Source organism: Tupaia chinensis, unplaced genomic scaffold (genome assembly GCF_000334495.1).
Source record: "Tupaia chinensis unplaced genomic scaffold, TupChi_1.0 Scaffold000001_1, whole genome shotgun sequence".
NCBI lineage: Eukaryota > Metazoa > Chordata > Mammalia > Scandentia > Tupaiidae > Tupaia > Tupaia belangeri.
Window position 1 is genome coordinate 4,847,682 of NW_006159427.1, and position 22,852 is coordinate 4,870,533.

The following is a 22,852-nucleotide window of genomic DNA, read 5'->3' on the forward strand; positions in this document are numbered from 1 at the left end:
TCCATTCTCCTCTCGGGATCTTGGGCACGCACACACGCCCAGCATGAGTTTTAAGCCACCGGGTTCGGGATGCAAACCGCGGTCAACTACGTGGGAGCCCAGCGACCCAGCCATTATGCCAACTGCTGGTCCCCCAGAGTGATTTTTTTCAAGCCACCAAGTCCAGGACTCAAACCGTGGTCAACCATGTAGGAGTGCAATGCACCTTAACCACCACATCACCTGCTGGTCCCAGCCAGCATGTTTTTTCTTTTCTTTTCCTTTTTTTTGGAGGGGGAGAGGTTTTTGCTATAGGGCACGTGCACTTACCAGACAGAGAGAGAGAGACAGAGAGAGAAAGCAAGAAATCAGCCCCCCCCCCAGGGGGGATGGCCACGCTACAATCCCTTCTCCTCCATTCTCCTCTCGGGACCTTGGGCATGCACACACACGCGCCCAGCGTGAGTTTAAGCCACTGGGTCAGGGACTCAAACCGCGAACAACTATGTGGGAGTCCAGCGACATAGCCATTACACCAACTGCTGGTCCCAGCCAGCATGTTTTTTAAGCCACCAGTTGGGGACTCAAAGCATTAAGTTGGCCATGTGGGATCCAGCCACATTTACCATCATGCCACCAGCTGGATTACTCTTTAAAAATTTACCATAATTTGTGGGTGCTTTCCGGAGACAGGGGGAGGTGGGAAGGAAAGTAAAAAAACACTTCACATGGGGAATGGTCACGTCACAATGCCTTCTCCTCCATCTCTCCTTTCTTTAGGGATTTTGAACATGCATGTGTACACCCTACATGTTTTCCAAGCCGCCAGGTCCAGAACTCTAACCACAGTCTGCCATGTGGGATCCAGCCACCTTTACCACCACAACATGGGCTGGCTCTGCCGTTGTACTTTAATTCTACTTTTTAAATTCACTCATACATTTATGGGTAATTTTATCATTTGCCTGGAAACAACTTAAAACAACAAAATTCTGTTTCTTCCCTATCTTCTATCTATCTCTAAGTAGATCATAGTTTTGTACACTGTAGGTGTTAAATGTCAATAAAGCTAAGCCAGTTCTTTTGTTAAAATGATTCACTAGCTCAATTCCTCTGCTTAATAAAATAAAAAAATATTTAAAGTACTGTTTAGTTTTATTTATTTATTTATTTATTATTATTATTATTATTATTATTTTGTTTACTATAGTGCACATGCACCAGAGAGAGGCAGACAGAAAAAGAGCAAGCGAGCAAGAAAGAGAGAAAGCAAGCCACCAGGTCCGGGAATTAAACTGTGGTCAAACATGTCGGAGTTCGGCGCCTTAACCACCATGCCATCTGCTGGCCCCAGAATGATTTTTTTTTGGAGAGGTTTTTGCCACAGGGCGCATGTGCTTGCCAGAAATACAGAGAGAGACAGAGAGACAGAAAGCAAAAAATCACCCCCCAGGGGGATGGCCACGTCGCAATCCCTTCTCCTCCATTCTCCTCTCAGGATCTTGGGCACACACACACACACATGCGCCTGGCATGAGTTTAACCCACAGGGTCTGGGAGTCAAACCGTGGCTGACTACATGGGAGTCCAGTGACATAGCCATTAGGCCAACTGCTAGTCCCAGCCCTGGAATGATTTTTTTAAAACATTATTCTTATGTAGATACTAGAAAGCTTTAGTGTCTGTGCTGTTAAAAAGATAACTGAGAGATAGATCATCAGTTCTAGATCACTACATAAGTAAACTAATCTCAACTCAGAATAATTTAACCGATCTGAAAGAGTCAACTAATCTCTCCTAAATCACCTGGTCTTAAAAATAAGCACACCAACACAAATACATATACATGGAAAATCTTTTATAAAGTATTAATCAGCCTATAAAGCTGTTAATTATTATTACTGCTCTGGTTTGTCTGTCCCAAAGAAATTCATGTGCTGAGATTTGATTATGACAGGATTGAGAGGATGAAATCTTTTTCTTTTTTGGAGAGGTTTTTGCTATAGGGCACGTGCGCTCGCCAGACAGACAGACAGACAGAAAGCGAGAAATCACCCCCTGGGGGGGATGGCCATGCCCAACCCCTTCTCTTCCATTCTCTTTTCGGGATCTTGGGCACGCACACATGCACATACGCCCAGCGTGAGTTTAAGCCACTGGGTCTGGGACTCGAACTGCGGTCAACTACATGGGAGTTCAGCAACATTGCCATTACGCTAACTGCTGGTCCTTACCTAGGTCTTATTTAAATAGTATGTTAGTGAATTTGATTAAATAAATAGTATGTATAAGTTTAGTAGGGATTAATAATCTATTGGGTTTTTAACAGTGACTCAAGTCCCATATTTGGCTTCAGAATCACGCCAGGCACGTGTGTGTGTGTGTGTGTGTGTGTGTGTGTGTGCATGAACAAAATCTCAGGAGGAAAATGGAGAAGGGATGCGGCATGGCCATCCCCACTAAGGGGTGATTTCTCACTTGCCCTCTCACTGTCTCTGGTGAGCACACATGTCCTATAGCAAAAACCTAGATACAAAGAACTAGAGGAAATAAATTGTGGTTTTATGTATGCATATTTTTATACCACAGAAACAAAATATGAATATGCCACATTATCAGCTTCAAAGATATATTGTTCTCACAGGTTACCCATTCTCCTTACCCCTAGCCAAAAACAGATTTAAAAATAGCTCATAACAATGTGAATGTACTTAATATCACAGAACTGTATGCCTAAAAACAGTTTCAATGGTAAATTTTATGTCATAGCTTACAACAATTTTTAAAAATTTTAAAATTAAAAGCAAAATTAAAATTCCAGTGTGTCCCATGTGATTTAAGGTTGGAAAGCAGACAACTGAAATTCATATCCATATACTGCTAGCATAGGTTATGCTGCATTTGCACCTCCTACATAAACATACATGAAAAAGTAGTTACATTTTGTTACCTAAAAACTCCTTATAAAATTGGATTCAACTTCTACTCTGCTAAGTATTGTCTTAATCTGTTAAAGAGAATTATTATTGGGCTAGCCCCTTAGCTGGATTCCACATGACCAATTGAGGTTCAAATCCTAGCTCCAATAACTTGAAAAACATGCTTAGGATGTGTCCACCTAAAACCCTGATAGGATGGAGAAATGGAGAAGCAACTACAGCATGACCATGCTCCATTTAGGGGTGCTTTAACTCCCCATATCCACTGTGAGTACACATCCCCTCTGAAAAAGACAAACACACACACACACACACACACACAATTATTTTGGGGGGGATGAGATAATAGAGGATTTTCACTTCTAAAATAATGACAGGATTTTTTTTTTCTAATGAGTGTGTACTGCTTTGGTAGAAGAAAAATGATGAGGCAAAAGGGAGAAAAGAGAAAGAGTGTATGTGTGTGTGTGCGCGTGCATGTGTGTGTATACACACGGGTGCACTTACACATACACACACATTTATTTTATATATATATACATATTTACACACACACACACACACACACACACACACACATATATATATATACATTCCAAAGCAGGTAATAATACAAAAGAAGCTTTTCCCAGATTCTCAAAATTCAAACTTTATAGATCAATCCAGTCAAATTATCTTAAATTAAAATTGAATTTAAGCTCTTATACAACCCTTGCCACAAGCCTAGAATAAAAATACAAGAAACTACTAGTAGTCTCCTCTGTATCTGCAAAGTTTATCAACTTTATCTAAAACTTCTAAACATGAAAGTGAAAGCTATTTCCAACAGTATCAGGGATGAGTAGAATAAAAGGTCAATGTTGTTAGCTACACACCTCAGTCACTTGTTACTCTGCTTAGTACCCCCAGAAAATACAGAATGCAACAGACTAAGCAAAAGCACCAGTCAGATCGACTAGAGGAAAAGTTTTAAGATTCCAGCTGATACCTTAAAAATAACTTAAATATTCTTTTTTAAAATTTTATTTATTATTTTTTATACATTCAATCACTATACATCATGTGGCTTTCAGAGAGAATTTATCCAACATGAAATACACCTCAGACCAGGCCAGTTGAGAATACTATCATCAATACAGTATCAATACAGTATCATCAACATGTGATAAACCATTTCTGTGTCTCACAAATGTCTTACTTCTCTATTTTTCTCCCTATTTTCTTCTCTACACTCTTCCCTTCACCCACCCCCTTCCACACTGTCTCCAGTGTCCATAACTATTTGCCAAGTGTTTATGCCTTCCAATCTTTCAGTTTCTACCATAGAGTGTGAGAGTACATGTTAGTGGAGACATACAATGTTTCTCTTTCATACCCTGACTTCCTTCACTCAGCGATAAATCTTCCACTCTCGTCCACTTTCTATCAAATGCCAGAGTCTTGTCTCTTATAGCTGAATAGTATTCCATGGAGTCAATGTGCCACACTTTTCAACCCATTCTTCTGTTCATAGACATCTAGGTTGGTTCCATGTCTTAGCAACAGGGAATAATGCCACAATAAGCATAGAAGTGCAAGCGCTTTTCCGACTGAGTACTGTCCTGCCTTTGGGTAGACACCGAGTAGTGGATCATATGATAGTTCTATTTGTATGTCTTTGAGGAACCTCCATATTGTTCTCCACAGTGGCTGGACCAATTTACATTCCCACCAGCAGTGTAGAAAATCCTCTTTCACTATAACCTGCCAGCACTTATCATTTTTTGTATTTTTAATCTTTGCCATTCTGAAAGGGGTTAGATAGTATCTCATTGTGGTTTTAATCTGCATCTCCCTTATGATAAGTTGAGCATTTCCTCATATGAAGTATAATTTAAAATATTCTAAAGACAAGAATTAAAATAAGTCTTCTGGGAAAGGAACTATATTTCAGTGGAATTGTTAATCCTGAGAAGAGATGGCTAAAGAATTTAGGTCTTGTGGCCTGTGGTTGGCATGGTGTTTAAGGGTACTGGACTCCTACATGGCCAATCATGGTTCAAGTCCCAGACCTGGTGGCTTTCTCTCTCTCTCTCTCTCTCTCTCCTCGAATTAAAATAAATAAATAAAGTTAAATAAAATAATTCTTAAAAAAAATTTTTTTTAATAATTTAGGTCTTTCCAGATGCCTACAAAATGATGCAAGAATGTCCAAAAATGAACAGACTACAGATAGCTTTCAGGTTCACCTAATTCTGCTATGTTTGGAAATGGATGTGGGGGACCAGCAGTTAGCATAATGGCTATGTCACTGGACTCCCACATAGTCGACTGCGGTTTGCGTCCCGGACCCGGTGGCTTAAACCTCACGCCAGGCGCATGTGCATGCGTGCCCAAGATCCCAAGAGGAGAATGGAGGAGAAGGGATTGCAGCGTGGTCATCCTCCCTGGGGGGTGATTTCTCGCTTTCTGTCTCTCTGTCTCTTTCTGTCTGTCTGGCAAGTGCACATGCTCTATAGCAAAAAACCTCTCCAAAAAAAAAAAAAAAAAAATGGATGTGGACAACAAACAATCTCTTTTCTTAAGCCCTGGTGTTTTTTAGAAGGAGGTTAGAAGAACAAAATTACATAATTTTCAAGTTTATTTCCTGGGCAGGGGAGGGAGGGAGAGAAGCCCTCAATGGATTCTTCACACCACAATTCTTCACCCAGCCCAGTAGACCTTCAAGACGGTGGGTGTGCCCAGTGTATTGAAGCAGACCAAGGACCAAGCTCTACCACATGGTCTCCAGCATCATGCTGCATTGCCCCCTACTGCCTGTGCCAACTTCATTTTCTTATTTTCCCTTTTTTTTTTTTGTGAATTGCTGTATACACATGGGTGTATAACATCTGTATACACATGGGTACACAAATATATACACATTTTTCATAGTAAAAGGCTGACAGTACTTATAAATTATTTTCTAAACTACTTTTGAAAAGTATATAGATTTTTCACTGAAAATATTCATTTGTTAGTGAAAGTAAGTCACAGTATTCACAACACTAATTTACAATACTATTCCAGAATTCAAATGGCTTATTTAATGAACTGCCATTTCAAGTTTTAATATCTTCTTGAATATAGTCTATTCCACTGGTAAAATTCTGTCCTAAATTTAGTAAAACACATGACTAATACTAAATAAATATTTTATAAAATTGATAACACTATTACTAGTTAAAAAGAATATACTCATTAAGAAAGGTATCTTTACCACTATATTTCCTACCCAAAATATTTACTAGATATACAAATTAGTTTAAGTTCATGAAATACAAAATCCTTACCTTAACACCATGGCCCACATCATCCAGAACCGTGTAGTCGATAGGTTTCCGAATATACCTTACAGGGCGCTCCATATTTGCAGGTGCTATTATTTTGTGAGTTCTTGATGTATTCTTGTTTGTTGTCAAAATACCAATCTCTCTTCGAGCCACTTTCTCTTTATGAATATCCACGGTCTATATTTTAAATGTGAACAAAGCAAGAAAATATGATTTGGCATAGCAAATAGTATGTGTGATGCCCATACACACTGGACCATGAATAGGTTGGGCCATGTCTGTACCATAGGCTTATTTCCCAATGAATACTACATCTTTCCCTTCAAAAAGTAAAAAATAAGGCTGATGAATATCTTCAAGGCTCAAAGCTGGGAATATCTAAAAGTGATTAAAAGTGTTAACTAACTTCATGAATTTGATTCTAAGGCAATTCTCAGGAAAACAATTTTCCTTCCTAAATACTTGGTGTGTGGGGAAGAGAGTAAGAGTTCTAATCTGAATAGCTTATACTTCATTTAATGAAGACAGGAAATTTTCTGTAGATAGGGAAATAATAGTAATTATAACACAATTTGGTAATGCCGTAGTAACACACGCAGTTTATAAGAAATTACCATTAATGGTATTTGAGCAAGACACCTAACAGGCTGAAAAGGGTTCACCCAAAGAGTAAAGAGAGTAGGTATTAAAGAATGAGTAAGAGTTTAAGAGGCAGACATGGGAATTATTAAAGACAGAAATATCTCCATGTTGCAGACAAAGTATAAGAGGGGAAAAATTTAAAAAGCAGAGACTACAAATTGTCAGCAAACAGCCTATATATCTGTTTGGTGCAGCCTACTTAGTACTGGCCAATGAAGCTTTTTTTCGGGGGTGGGGGTGGGGGACAGCAGCCAATAGCACAGCAGAACACAATGCTCTATGGTGTTGACCCGCATCAGAGGGTCCTGCGTCCACATCCCAAAGTATCCCTGTACGTGCAGTGCGTGCACATAAATACTCTTGATCCAGGCTGGTTGAGGCTAGAGGAGGATCACAGTGTGAAAACTGTGTTGGGGGTACCTGCCTGCCTAACTCTTGTGAGTGCGCACTCACTTGCTCTCTCTCCGTCCCACACATGCGAAATAATTTATTTAGCTGCCAACATTTCAAAACAAGATGGTAGTCAGCCCATAAGAAATTACACAACGGCTCAAATATTAAAATTCAGTCCTAACAGTAAACTGAGGGACATGATGACACATCTGCATTTTAAGAGGATTCCTCTGGTAGACATGTTGAAAATACAAAGGGTGAGACTCCAGACAGTGAGAACAGTTAGGAATCAATTATGGCAATTTAGTGAGGGAAAAGTCAGGATTTGAATGAAAAGAAGCAAAAAGTGGGGGAGGAGACATTTGGGGAAAAATAAACAGCGTAATGTTATACTTTAAACAAATCTATTAACAATCTATTTTGCCAGAATGTTTTAATTGACTATGAGGGAAAAAATGTTTCTCAAGCTCCAAAACATGGTGGAAGGAGCTACCTCTCCATCAGTGTCCATATCTTGTAAGATGTGCTAACTACATTTGTTCAGTACGTCTGTACAGTAGAGAATCTTAGAAGATACAGTGTCTCCTTGGAAAGTAAGAGGTAGGTTTGTTTAATATCCAATACAGTAAAGTCAATATACCCACTGAGTAAACTTCATAAATGAGGTTACTACTCATTAAAAGAGATCGGGTTCTGGACCAGCAGGTGACGTGTAGGCAGCTGGAAGCCACAGAGACAACTGTGTGGTTCGAGTCCTGGAGCCAGCAGCCAGGCATGTGTGCCCAAAATCCCAAGAGCAGATTGGAGGGGAAGGGACTGAAATGTGGTCATCCCTTCTGAGGAGAAGGGGAATGATTTGTCACTTTCTCTCTCTCCAGTGAGCTCCACTCCCTATAGCAAAACAAGGGGGAAAAATGTGGTTCCCTAAGCTGGGAGTTCCCTTCCATTTACATACCCAACTTTGTGTGCAGGTATTATCTGGCTCCCTCTGCAGTACCCTGTGGAACCTGGGGCTCAGTTATCTGGCACCAATACTGACACTCGGGCTACAGCTATCATCTCGTGTAATGATATCCTTTCTCCCTGACCCAGAAGTATGTCTTCCAACAGGATCCATAAAACTGGGACAGGCTAACTTGCTGGCCTGTACAAGGGTAAAATTTCAGACCCTTTATAATTTTTAACAGTTCTGGCAATGAGGACAGAATGGTGACAAAGACATAGTTTTCTAGAAATGGAAGGAAAAGGCAGTTAATAGGGATTGAGAGGAAACCATGAAGATCAATAATAAAAATATTGACCAAAGTGTATCGTCAGCCAGGCAATGAATGGTCCCTCCACTTTACTGTTTATCAGACAGAAGTGAGGAAGTATTTTCAGTCTGAATGCCAGTAAGTAGAAAGATTCAAAAATCAGAGCCTAAATGATGCCCTGGTTTTGCCAATAAGCCACCACACAAAGGGACTGCCTCAACATACTGACAGCCTTGACAGGTTTGCCCTCATAAATGACTAGTACTAAGATTTGTCTGGCAGAGGGAGAGGAGAGCACCGAAGGTTCTGTCTCCTTTTGGATAACAGTTACAGAGACACGCATCTACACTGAGTGTGAAAAGAGAAAAGTTTGCAACCACTGTGGGTAGCGTGAGGCAAATCTTAAGAGCTTTTGTTAAATCTGTTCAGAAGACGAAGGGGCAGGGCATGTAATGCATGTTGAAGAATGGTAACAGCTGGCTATCTTAGTGCTCGTCTCCTCCTGCTGTCTACCTTGTCAACGTTCAGTCGTGTTGAGATGAGAGTAAAGGGCCTCAGCACTTTTCAGTAGTGGGTCCTGTTTGGTATAAGACAAATTTAGCCCTCTTGGGGAAAGCCCTTGAGACAAACTCCATTGGGCACCAACTAGTGCACTGGGATCTTATTATGCTCAATTGGGCTTTAGACACTGATGAAGATGATTCACCAAGAGAATGACAAACTAGCTCAAAGAATCTAGATAATTCTAGTTGTTGGCCTTATAGGGTTTGGAAAGTTCCCCAAGCCCTTGTATTGAAATAAAACAAAATTTAAGAGATGTTATCTTGACAACTGAGTAACAAATAGCCTGCTCCTAAAAACAATGATGCCACTGTGCAAATCAAGCCCAAGTCAACCAAAGGATACAAAACCTATCTCACCCATCAAAAGCAACGTGGGTGTAACTGTTCAAAGTATTCCCTGACAGAAATTATGTTGGTAATAATGGTCGTGCCACAGAATATAGGGTTTGGGGTGAACCAAAAACACTGCAGGCTTGCTTGGCCAATCGGCATACAGTTTCAGCATCACTCAAAACCTGCTTATGGTATGGTGGACCTGCACTCGTCCAACCTCCCCCATCCTCAACCTCAGCTGCTTGGAAGAAAAAGATGATTAGGACTAGGTCTGAGTTTTCCACATTCCCAAAGGATATTGAAGACCAAGCACACCTTGCTATGTTAAATGTCTTTGAGAAAGAGGTGGACTCAAAATGTAATGCCTCTGTTGGATATAAGGGCCCAAGCGGCCTTCATATCTATCCTGTGGAGGGGTAACAGCAAAAAGGTTCACAGCGGGCAAGGGAGGCTAGTGTGATCTTCTGGGTGGGGCTCTTTGGACCCATTCAATATACTTCCGTTGCCAACTTTCCCTGCTGAGTATATAGCTGGAATCAATAATTTATATGCTACACTGTGAATGTTCATAATTTCCAGATTATGCTCACTTCTCAGAAAAGTCCATGTAAAGGAGCTAGCAGCATAGTGGTTGAGGTCCCAGATGAATGACTGTGGTTAGCATCCCAGATCAGGTGGCTTAAAAATCAAGCCAGGCAAACATGTATGTGTGCCCAAAGTACCTGAAGGAGAGAGGAGAAGGGGTTGCAGCATGGCCAACTCCAAGGGGTGATTTCTCACTTTCCTTCTCTCCTTCTCTGTCTCTCTCAAGTGAGTGCACATGTCCAATAGCAAAAACCTAAAACAGGAAAAAGAAAGAAATCCCCAAGAAGAAAAACACTAGTACTTTTAGGACCATACAATCCTCATAACCACTTTGCATGAAAGTCTCTGTGCATGGATGACTTTATTGACTAAAGCCTTTGGTAAGAGAAGCAGGCTCCACTAGAAGTGGAGTCAATTCATCCCTGACACAGCTGCTAGCTATGTTCCTTTTGAAAAGATTCCCACTTGGAATGGATCAACTTGAACTCAATGACTAACAAAATGGGAAAGACCCATGAGCCTCTCTTACCATATGCAAAGTGTGTATTCAGGAATCCAATCAGCTTGGTCCCTGTGGTGTCTCAGCTTTACATGAAGAGGAACAGCTATCCCTTCCGGGAAATCTGATTTTCCATTCTGCCACCCAAGCCAAAGCTGCTGGCTCAATGAGCTCTTGATGCACAGAGGTTCCCTAAATGCCTAGGCCTGGCTCACTACCGATTCAACTAAGTAGAAATTCTGTGGTGTAAATGGACTGCTACGATGTTCCATTCCAGTGCCAGCTACAACTGAAAATGGGTGTGGCTGTTGTGTTCTGTGGGCAGAACTCAAGGATGTTCTCACGGATCTGGCCGACATTCCCTTGAAAACCTTGTTTTATTTTACTAACTCTCAGCTGTTATCCATGGCCTACTGTTTACTGTTTAGTCTGCCACTTGAAGACTACAAAATGACATACTAAGACAGTCCATTAACTGTGGAGAGTAACTAGTTGCAAATCGAACCATTTGGATCATTAATACAGATGTTCATGGTAACGGCTCACTGTCTGATGAGATCAACTAGAATCAAGGCCCTGATCAAGACTTCACTATCCAGACTGCCACCACTGCTGCCAGTCCATCATCCTACCAGACACAGCAGCACATGTAGATCACAGATTAAAGACAAAGTAAAACACTTTATGTTCCCAGTGAAGAGGTTACCACTTTGTCCCAGACGTTCAAGTCCTAGAAAAAGACCCACTTGTCTCAGGATGAGAGAAAACTAATGAATACATCACATGCTGATGGCAAATTGGCTACATCAGATATTAGAAAACTTTCTTCAAGCTATCAGAGGGGCCTCATGGTTGGTAACATTTTTTTAAGGCATGATACTGCTATTCCAGTCCAATCAACTGACTCCAGCCACCTCACTAAGGCCCTTAACGCTAACCTGGGTCAAGTTTTTGACTTTCCACACTATTTGCAACCTGACAATTGGTGTGCATTTTTTTAACCACAAAAGTGACTCAACAATGGACTTTTAGTCAAATCTACTTGGCCTTTCATACTCCCTAACATCCACGGGCATCTTAAACTGCTAAGTGCTAGAACAACCTCCTTAAATATCAACCCAAAAGACTCAACAGTAAGAAAATAAACCCAGTTTTAAAAATGAGTAAAGGACTTAAATAGACATTTCTCAGAAGATATGCAAATGGTCAATAAGCATGTGAAAAGATGCTCAGTATCATTTATCATTAGAGAAATGCACATCAAAACCAAATTGAGATACAACCACATACCCATTAGGATAGCTACTACTGGGGGCGAGGGGAACAGAAAATATTAAATGTTTGTGAAGATGTGGAGCAGCCAGAACTGTTGTGCATTGCTAGTGTGAATATAAAATGGTGCAGCTGCTGGGGACTGCAATATAGTGGTTTCTCAAAAGATTAAAAATAAAATTACCATATAACTTAGCAATTCCATTTCTAGGTATATACACTTCCAGGTATATACATACCTGAACTGAAAACAGGGACTCCTAACAGCATCATTAACAACAGCAAGAAGTAATCTAATGTCCATCAACAGATAATGAAGTGCAGTATAAACATAAACACAGTACTGTTCAGCCTTATAAAAGAAAATCCTAGGGGCCAGCAAGTGGCATGGTGGTTGAGGCGCTGGACTCTCACATGCCTGACCACTGTTTGAGTCCCAGACCTGGCAGCTTGCTGTCTCACTTCCTTTCTCACTTTCTGTTTCCCTCTGGTAAGTACATATATAGCAAGTTTAAAAATAATAATAATATTAATAAATGAAAATAATTATTTTTTAAAAAGAAAATCCTGACTCCTGACCCATACTACAATATGGATGAACCTTGAGAACATTATTTTGAGTAAAATAAGCCAGTCCCAAAAGTCAAATACAGTATGATTCCACTTATTTGAGGTACCTACAGTAATCAAATTCACAGAGCCAAAGCACAGTGATTGCCAGTAGTATGGCAATGGGAACTTACTGTTAAATGGGTATAGAGTTTCACTCCCATAAGATGAAGATTCCCAGAGATTGGTTATACAATATTGTTTTTATATTTAACATTACTGAACTACACACTTAAAATTGGTGATGTCTTATGTATTTTACAAGTTTAATAAATTATTTTTAATTTCTAAAAAGTTTTTTCTTTCTTTTTCTTTTTTTTTTTTTAAATGCCAGGGTCACATACACAAAGTGAAAGAAGGTATGGGGAAGGCAGGAAGTAGGGAGAGAAAGCACTCCCAATGGAGCCTGGTCTCATCGCAACCCTTTTACCCCATTCTCCATCCCATCAGGATTCTAGGCACCCAAGTGTTTTCCAAGCTGACAGGGTCAGGAGCTCCTGGTCAACCATGTGGAAACCAGTTTCATCTATGTAGTACTTAATTACAATACTACAGCTACCAGCCCCTAAAAGACTTTTTAAATCAACAAAAAATCAGTTTGATAAGTGAATGTGGCTGTTCCAAGGAAGAGATCATATCCCACTGGCAACTTCAGATTCTGTCCTGACCATTCATGAGTATGGAAGCTACTTTCTTTCTCCTAATGAAAATCTCAAGTTGGCCTGACTACTATTCCCTCGGGTGGCAGCCAAGCCAAAAGGTGGCCTTGGAGATTCAAATTTAATTCTAGATTACTTGGATTTTCTTGTTGGATTTCCATTGGAAATTCTAAAAACTAATCATTTTATCATTATTATTATTATTAAACTTGTCGTTGTCATCATACAGTAGGGGAGGGAGAGAAAGGGAAAGTGAAGAAGCAAGTCACCAGGTCTAGGACTTGAACCGTGGTTGGCCATGTGGTAGTCCAGCGCCCTAACCACCACCCCACCTGGGTCCCTTCATTGGAAAATTTATCAGAAGCCAAGACAGTATAGAAATGAGAGATGAGTATTGTTGAAAAGCAATTATACAAGGTCTGTCACGTTTCTGAACATCTTATGAGCAGAGTATTCCCTTTGTTCTATACCATCTTATTAAAGTATGTATAAGGAATAGACTTGAAGAGCAGAATCAGTGCCTCCCTCAGACCAAAGAGCAGGTTTATTTACTATTACAACAAAGATGTCATCTCCCTCCAGGGCAAAAGTCAGGTAGGCTTACTACCAATAGTTAGTAAAGGTAAAGCCTGGGTTGCCTAACCTGGAGGTAACCTGGAGGTTCCTCTCCTGTAATAGACTGTACTGCATTACAGGGGAGGCATCTATCTACTACAGGCATCACCCAGTCTTTTTCATGTTCCTCTAAGAAGCTTGTTGGGACCTGGGAAAGAAGCACAGCTGTTAACACTCTGGCTCCTGCTATTTTCTTGAATATTAAAGCCTTATACCTCTGATCTAAAAGTCTTATATCTTCTACCAGTACCTATGAAACTGTGGCAGGCTAACTTGTGGCAGGCCTGGTGTACAAAAATCTCAGACTTCTCGTGGGTCTTAGTAACAATTCTTATCTTCTGACCATCACCTACTCCCTCAGTATTTTTTTTGGGGGGGAGGGGAGGTTTTTGCTATAGGGCACATGCACTCACAAGAGAGACAGAAAGCAAGAAATCACCCACCAAGGTGGGATGGCCACACCACAATCCCTTCTCCTCCATTCTCCTCTTGGGATCTTGGGCAGGCATGCACACGCGCCTGGCATGAATTTAAGTCACCGGGTCCAGGACTTGAACCGTGGTCAACTACATGGGAGTCCAGCAACATAGCCATTACGTCAACTGCTGGTCCCAGTAATTTTGAGGATTACAGAGTCATTGATGTCACAAAATATAAAAAGCCACTTTTCCTGTTTTTTTTTTTTTAATACCTGTATTAAAAAATTTAAATTCCTTTCTTTTCTAATAGGTCCAGTCCAAATTCTAAATTCTTCCTGCCGAAGAATTAAGTTTAGGAATCCATAACTACTCCATGGAAGGGAAAACTAAAAGGTTTGAAAACTGAAAGGAACTAACGTTCACCTTGGTTAGTTTTCACCTGCTTTCAACACTCATTCCCTGTCTCCTCTGCAAGGCCATCCTATAGATGCAGTGCCTACGGGTTTAGTCCCAGGCACTTGCCTTTTTATAATCTCTCCTTTGGAAATTCATTAACATTTAGGCTTAAATGACCATTTATACACACACAAAGTTTTCTATATCTATTCAAGACCTCTCTTCTGAGTTGCAGATTCGTACACAGAACTGACATTCCTCTTGGACATTTCAACAATACCTCAAAGTGAATATGGCCAAAATCAAGTAGACAGTCTTTTCAGCAGTATTTCAGTGTTTCTATGTCAGTTTTTGATTAAGTTATCTAAGTTGGGCATCTAGCATTTACTTTATATCACTAAATCCTGTCACATTTACCTTTAAATACAAGAAATCCATCAACACTTCCATCCTAGTCCGTCTACTATCATTATCTAAACTTGGCTTATTGCAGTAGCCTTCTCACTGGTAAACTTGCATCCAACATGGCTGTTTCCCAGTATGTTCTCTACAGTGTAGCTATGGTGATCCTCACCCAAAAAAGTAAACTTGAGAAAAACAAAATGGAAAAATTTTTTATATCTCACCTGCTTCAACCCTATTAAAAGGGCATCCCATATGGTCTCCAGTTTTCATAAGAAAAATAAAAACAGGCTTATATTCTTTTTTTATTTTTCTCAAACATCATAGAGTCCAAAACTCTCTTAAAATCTTTTTCTTTCTTTTTTTTTTTTTTTTAAAGCCCTTCCTTCTGCCCTCACACTGCAGAACTATTCAGGACACTATTTTAAATTATTTGAAAAAAAATCCCTTCTGGATCTACTTCCTCTCCAATCTCCTAATTCTGAATCACAGAAGTCCAAATCACAACCCATGCAGCAATGCACAACCTTCCATATGGCAGGGTGGGCAAATATCCGTGGGTAGGAGGAGGGGAACAGGTTTGGAACATTTGTATAACAACAGCATGCATATGCTCACCAAGCCAGAGGAGCTTTTTCAGTGAGACTAATTCTCATACTTGAATTTCCTTACTTTCATGTTTTCCTGTATGTTTAGATAGAAAAAGAAGCAGTTTCATATAAAGACAATTAGCCTTTAATCTTAATACACTAGAGACAAAATTTAAGATACCCAGATTGAGAGAGACTAAAGCCCAGGTGACCACCCTAGGCCTTAGGTGGTCCTAAGACTCTTAGATTCAATGATTTTTTTTTTTTTTTTTTTAAAGCAAGCTTGAAATCAGGAAACCTAGGTTGGAATACTACCTTTTCCCTCTACTGGTAGTAATTTTTTTTTTTTTTTTTAATCTGAGAAAGGGTTTCTGTACTTATCAGAGAGAGTAGAGTAAGGGGAGAAAGCACTCCCCATAGGATGGTCACGCCACAATCCCTTCTCCTCCATTTTTCCCTCCTCTCAGGATTTTGAGTATGTATGCACGAGCACCTGGCTTTCAAGTCAATGGGTCAGGACTCCTATCATGCAACTGGCCAGGTGAGACCCAGCTTGCTTAGCCACCAGATCATGAGCAAGCCCCAAGCTGTAAAATTTTACAAAAGCTTTAACTCACTAAGATTACATTTTACTCTTATAATATGGGATAGGATAATGTTAGAACCTATGACATTGCTTGATATAAAAAAGCATAAAGACCAGTGGCAGTGGCATAGGCAGTAGAGTGCTGATCTACAGCACTAGAAGCCGTATGGCCAACCATGGGTTCAGATCCAAGTGAATCTGAAACACATTGGGTGGGCATCCGAAATCCTAACTAGCTGCAGGGCTCGGGTGAAGGGGAATAAGCTGTGACTAAATCCTGCCCAGGGTGCTCTTCTCTCTTTCTTCTGAACTCTCTCCCACCTCTTTGTCTTGCATGAACTAAACAAATTTCAAAAAAGTACTAAATATTTTAACCAAATCTAAATCTTATAAGACTACCCAACCTACAACCCTGAAATTCAGATAAAAGTATTTCTAAAGTATTAATATGAAAACATGAACAAGGCCGGCCAGCTGTATGGTGGTTAAGGCAGCTGGATCTCACATGGCCAATAGTGCAGTGTGAGTTCTAGACCCAGCAGCTTGAAAAACACACTGGCTACATATGCACACATGCTCAAAATCCTAAAAGGAGGCAAAAATATTAGAGAAGGATTTCTGACATGACCACCTCCCAAAGGGGGGGTTGCTTTCTCACTTTCTCTGCCCCTCACTCTGTCTTTCTCCTGCAAGCACATGCACCCTATGGCAAAACTTAAAAAGAACCAAACGGTAAACATATCCCATTGTGTATTCAAAATATGATCAATGTAAATTACATTCAACTCTCTAGCTTTGTCACCAGCAATAGTATTTTGCCTTCTCAAAGTCAGCCTAATAAACCATGAGGTCCTGACACATTGGAAATACAATAATCCTAAGGTAAGTACTAGTGGCTTAAAATCATTTGAAAAAATAAATAAGATCTTTCAGCTATGGATACCAGAATTACCAACTTGATCAAAGACAGAAACCCGAAATCGCACTCTAGTAAATAAAGATCATGCAAAATGAGTTAGCACCTGAGGGAGAAAGTGACAAGATCAAAACAGAAGGGAACCGGCAGTTAGCGTAATGGCTATGTTGCTGGACTCCCACGTAGTCAACCACGGTTCGCGTCCCGGACCTGGTGACTTAAAACTCACGCCGGGCACGTGTGCGTGCGTGCCCAAGATCCCGAGAGGAGAATGGAGGAGAAGGGATTGCGGCGTGACCATCCCCCTGGGGGGTGATTTCTCGCTTTCTGTCTCTATGTCTCTGTCTGTCTGGTGAGCGCACGCGCCCTATAGCGAAAAACCTCTGAAAAAAAAAAAAAATCAAAACAGAAAACTAATTTGGAATGTACATGTTGGGGGACAGAGGATCACCGTTTAAGGCATTAGGATATTCCTGAAGATCTTACATAATTCAAAGCTCACAAAACTCAAGAACTAAGCTTGGGGCTAGCAGGTGGTGTGGTGGTTAAGGATGCTGGATTCCCACATGGCTGACCTTGGTCTGAGTCCCGGACCTGATGGCTTGCTCACTCGCTCGCGCGCTCGCTCTCCCCCCCACCCCACTCAAATTAAAATAAATAAAGTTAAATAAAATAATTCTTTTTAAAAAATCAAACCAAGCTTAACAAAGAATGTACTTCTACTTCCAGGTCAAGTAAACACCAAATAATAATACAATAAAGTTTAACAACCATCTTGTTACACAATGGGGGGCCAGCAGGTGGCGTGGTGTTTAAGGCTTGGGGTTCCTATAGCCGACTGAGGCTCAAGTCTTGGACCTGGTGGCTTGAAAACCACAACAAAAAAACTGAAAAATAAATAAATATTAAAAATAATTACACAAATGTTCACAATTTTTTTTAATTTAAAGAAAGTTCGCATTTTAAAAATAATTTTATAGATTTCAGTAATAATTTATATGGTATTTTCAACATATGGATCAGTAACAAAGACACAGTTGCTGTAGTTGCTGTAATTCAAAGCAAACAAGGTCTTTGAATCTAGGTAACATAAGAGCAAAATCTACCAATAGAAAGAATAAAATACAACTAGAAAACTCTCTTGACAGACTCAATGTGACAAGTAAAAATAATATCAAGAATTGTGGGGAACCAGCAGTTAGCGTAATGGCTATGTCGCTGGACTCCCACGTAGTCGACCGCGGTCCGTGTCCCGGACCCGGTGGCTTAAAACTCACACTGGGCGCGTGTGCATGCGTGCCCAAGATCCCGAGAAGAGAATGGAGGAGAAGGGATTGCGGTGTGACCATCCCCCCTGGGGGGTGACTTCTCACTTTCTGTCTCTATGTCTCTCTCTGTCTGTCTGGCGAGCGCACGCGCCCTATAGCGAAAATCTCTCCAAAAAAAAAAAAAAAAAAGAATTGTGAGAGAGAATAATGGCAATGGAGAACATAAGATTCTAAAAGAAATATTCTACTCATAAAATTTTTAAATGCTCTGAGGGCCGGTGAGGGCCGGCAGGTGGTGTAGAGGTGATGGCCCTGAACTCTGACATGGCCTACCGCATTTCAAGTACTAGATCCCGAGGTGCATGTGTGTGCGTGCCCCCAAAATCCTAAGAGGAGGATGGAAGTGAAGGGACTTTGTGTGGCCATCCCTCCGGGGGGTGATTTCTCACTTTATCTCTGCCTCTGTCTCTCCAGTGAGTGCACACGCCCTACAGCAAAAGTCTCCCTTATTTTTTTTTTAAATACCCTGAATAAAAACTCTAGAAAACTCTCTCCCCTATCCAATTATTTATATAGTTATTTAAGCACCATTTTTAAATTTTATTTTATTATTTTTTAAAAATTTGTTGTAGGACAGACATATGCAAAAATCAGGAGGAGAGAAAAAGTGAGAAAACAAGCCACCAGGTCTGGGACTCAAACCATGGTTGGTCATGTGGGAGTCCAGAGCCTTAACCATCATGCCACCTGCTTATCCCTCTAATTATATATTTTACTTCTAGTTATAAATAAGGAAGAAATTAGGAAACAGTAAAATAAGAGTTCAAAAGAGTTACCTGAAAATAGTTACGTGGCCTTCAAAGCCAGGGACAACACACTCCAACTACCCACAACCACACATCCCCCTAATAACCAGCTCCCATCCAACATGGCACTGATGTCAATCCCTTCCAAATTGCTTTATGAATTTAATGCATCTCAACAGTTTTCCCATAGTTTCAAAATGTGTATGGAAGGGCAAAGAAGAAAGAAGAGCTAACATATGGTTTAAGGAAAAAACTATAAGGGGAGATAACTTGTCTATTGAGATTCATAATGAAGCCATAATAAATAAGATAGTAGGGTTCTTACACAGAGTTAAATAAATGAACCAATACAACAGAAGAGAGATCCCAGAAGCTCTTCCTTAAGAAGATCTGGTATTGTACAGTGATGGCACAATAGAAAAGAACACATTATTTAGATAGAACAGCTAGTTTGCCATATGGAAACACTGAAAATGAATCCCTACATCACAGGGGAAAAAAATTCCAGATCCATTAAATGCAAATGCAATTAAGTAACATATTTATTCTTGAAACATTATGCATTAATATGAATGAACTATTTATATGCCATATAGATAAAAATCTTAGAAATTACGATGCTGAATAAAAAAAGCAAACCACGCTGAACAGCATGAATCCATTTCAAAAGAACTAAAACACAGCAAAATTAAGCAGCAATTGTTTGGGGTTCACACATAAATGATTAAAACTGCTTAAAGGGTGAGGGAATGACAAACATTCCCTGAGGGATGTGGCAAGAAGCACACAGGTAGAAGAAAGCAAACTGAATGTTTCTTACTTCTTAGTTTTGGTGAGGATGCACGGGTGTTTGTTTTATTACATATGTCATAACATATTTTATTTTGAGTACATAAAAATATTGCTTTAAATAAACAACTTTTTTGAATACATTAAATATATATGATATATTTTTAAATCTTTAATTATATACAATGTACCAACAGAGCACAAAGAAAAAGAATGATTAATACTCCTGGAGTGGCATCAAAAGACCCATAAAAGAAATCTCAGGGCCAACAGGTGGTGTGGTGGTTAAGGGCACTAGACTTCCACATGGCCAACTGCAGTTCGAGTCCTGTACCTGGTGGTCTGCGCGCAACATCGCTCGCTCGCGCGCTCTCTCTCTCTCTCTCTCTCACACACACACACACACACACTGTCTCTCTCTAGTCAAATTAAAATAAATAAATAATGTTAAATAAAATCATTCTTAAAAAAAAAAGAAGAAACCTCATTTTTAGGATGGCCCTGTAGTACAACAGTTAAGTGTGTCCCACAGAATGAGCTATCACAGGGTCAACTGCAGTTTGAATCCTGGCCCTAGCGGCTTGAAAAACCTGTCTGGTGCATGTTCCCAGGATCCAGCTGGGGTGGAGAAATGGAACAGAAAGCACTGCGGTGTGACCACGCCCCACCAGAGAGTGCTTTCCTCCTTCCTCTCTCTGGCAAGCAGATAAGCACTCTGGCAATTAATAAATAAATAAGAGAGAGAGAAAGAAATCTCACTTTAGCAAGCCATATTTGGCAGGTCAAATAGAAGGAGAGAGGGTAAAAAAAAAAAATAGAAAATTCAAGCATATGAAACAGTATAAGCAAAGGCAAAAAGGCTTGAAAATATAACACCTGCCTAAGGATTACAGAAAAGCTAAACAGCATAAATAACAGGCTGAGGCCCACCCTTGGTGGCACAGGCAATAGGACACCACTGTGCATACTGGGGCCACCTGAGAAGGCCCAGGCTCCCACACAAGGTCAGCCTGAATACACTGGGTGAACACATGTGCACCCATGATCCTGGCTGGTAGGCTAGAGGGTTGGGGTGGCTCATGGCTTAACAAGACCAGACTCATCAGTTCCCTATGACCCGCCCACCTCCTCTTCCTCCCTCATTCCTTCTCTAAAAATAAATAAAAATTTTAAAATAAGGTTCCTTAGTCCCTTCCTTCCACCTTCTCCTCCCCTCCTTCCTATCTCTCTTGTACTCTGTGTAAAAAAAAACCTTTAAAAAATAAATTGAACACTCTTCTTACTAATAGGTTAAAGATTACAGAAATTAAGAAGTAAACTTGATAAATTATCAATACTTTTTTCTTTTTAAGTGTACTTTTTTTTTTTTCAGAGAAGTTTTTGCTATAGGGTACGTGCGCTCACCAGAAAGACAAAGAGAGACAGAGAGACAGAAAGTGAGAGATCACCCCCAGGGGGGCTGGCCACACCGCAATCCCTTCTCCTCCATTTTCTTCTTGGGATCTTGGGCATGCACACACATGTGCCCGGTGTGAGTTTAAGCCACCGGGTCCAGGACTCAAACCGTGATCGACTACACGGGAGTCCAGCGACATAGCCATTATGCAACTGCTGGTCCCCTTATTTATTTATTGAGAGAAAGAGAAAAACATGCCGACAGGATCCCACCATGCCGTGATGACCCCCAACTCTCCCTCACCTCTCCAGCCCTCCAGCCAATGCCAACATAGCGAGGCCTGATAATAATTTTTTTAAAGGATTAAGCAGGCCTTATACAAATACAAACAGATTGGGAATTGAATAAAGAAAATAAATTGCTTGGTGTACAAAGGCTCTAAAGGAATGATTAAAATATTCCAAAGCAATCTTATTTAGAGAGGAAAGCATCATTTTCTAAAATAAATGAGGAGGAAAATTTTCATAAAAAGATAAAATGCTTAAGTAAGAATTATTTAGGCCCAGTTGCTGTGGTGACAATGGGTTCAGATTGCTAGGTTGGTCTGAAAACACGCCAGGCACATGCAGGTGCCCATGACCCTGAGTAGTTGGTGAGCTAAGGATGGGATCAGAGCATGACAAGACCCTTGAGGGTGCTTCATCCCCACAACGCCCATCTGCATAATCGCATGCCATCATTAAAGCAAGCAAAAAATAGAATTATTTAATAACTACTGTACAGAAATAAGTTATTTTCATTGTGTTTTCTTTCCCTTTCCTGTCACTTTTTGGGGAAAAAAATAATACACTCCCTTTAAAGATCTTCCAGAAAAACCCTTCCTAATTATCAAAAGACAGGAAAGGCAGGAAGTAAAGAAATATGACAAAGCAAAACTCCTTACTATGTCTCATATTTTCTACAATATCAAAGGCCTCCTACCCTTACCACTGTCACTGTCACTGCCACTACAGGGAGGGCACTATGGGTTTCAAGCAAAGAATATTGTTTATAAATAAAAATATGATAAATGTTTGCTGAAAAAAGAAGTACAAAATGAAAATCAAAGTACTTTTTTCCCTAAATAGAAAAAGGAGAGGGACAGAAAAAGTGTAAATGAGTTCTGAGACAGCTACACAGAGAACGCCTTCAGCAAAGAAAAGAGACAATCCTTGTCTGTTACTGCTTATTTGGACCAAACTCTGAAAAATGGCCTTATGCCCAAAATTCTGTGTTACAGAGCTTTGTTCAATAAGCTCAAAACAAGGTCCTAATCAACTTCGAAGTTAACTTGATTCAGAATGACCTATATATACACTCTGTTAAATAGATCTATTTAGAAAAGATGATCTGAAAAATCAGACTCTGGGGGAAAAAAAACATAAAACACTTGGATGAGAATTATTCTGAAATATTTCCTCTTGGGAAAAATCTGAACTGTCACTAACACTGTAGCCCATGCCTAATATTTTAGTACCACCGATGATTTTTCTGTTTCCTCCTCATTTACTTCGTGTAAGAGAAACTATAGAACACACAACATTGTAATAATAAACCTAAAAAAAAAAAAGAATTGTGCTTAATTTAGTGGTG

At 40.1% G+C, this 22,852-nt stretch overlaps 1 protein-coding gene across 15 annotated transcripts in view; it reads right to left on the minus strand.

The window, feature by feature from the left end:
- The window catches only part of ABI1 (abl interactor 1), a 143,028-nt gene that overhangs the window by 30,475 nt on the left and 89,701 nt on the right, over window positions 1-22,852 (minus strand). For all 15 annotated transcript variants that reach the window (XM_006139730.3, XM_006139735.3, XM_006139739.3 and 12 more), the window contains exon 3: window positions 6,230-6,406. In XM_006139730.3, coding sequence (XP_006139792.1) covers window positions 6,230-6,406 — 177 coding nt within the window. The remainder of the gene's footprint in view (window positions 1-6,229; window positions 6,407-22,852) is intronic.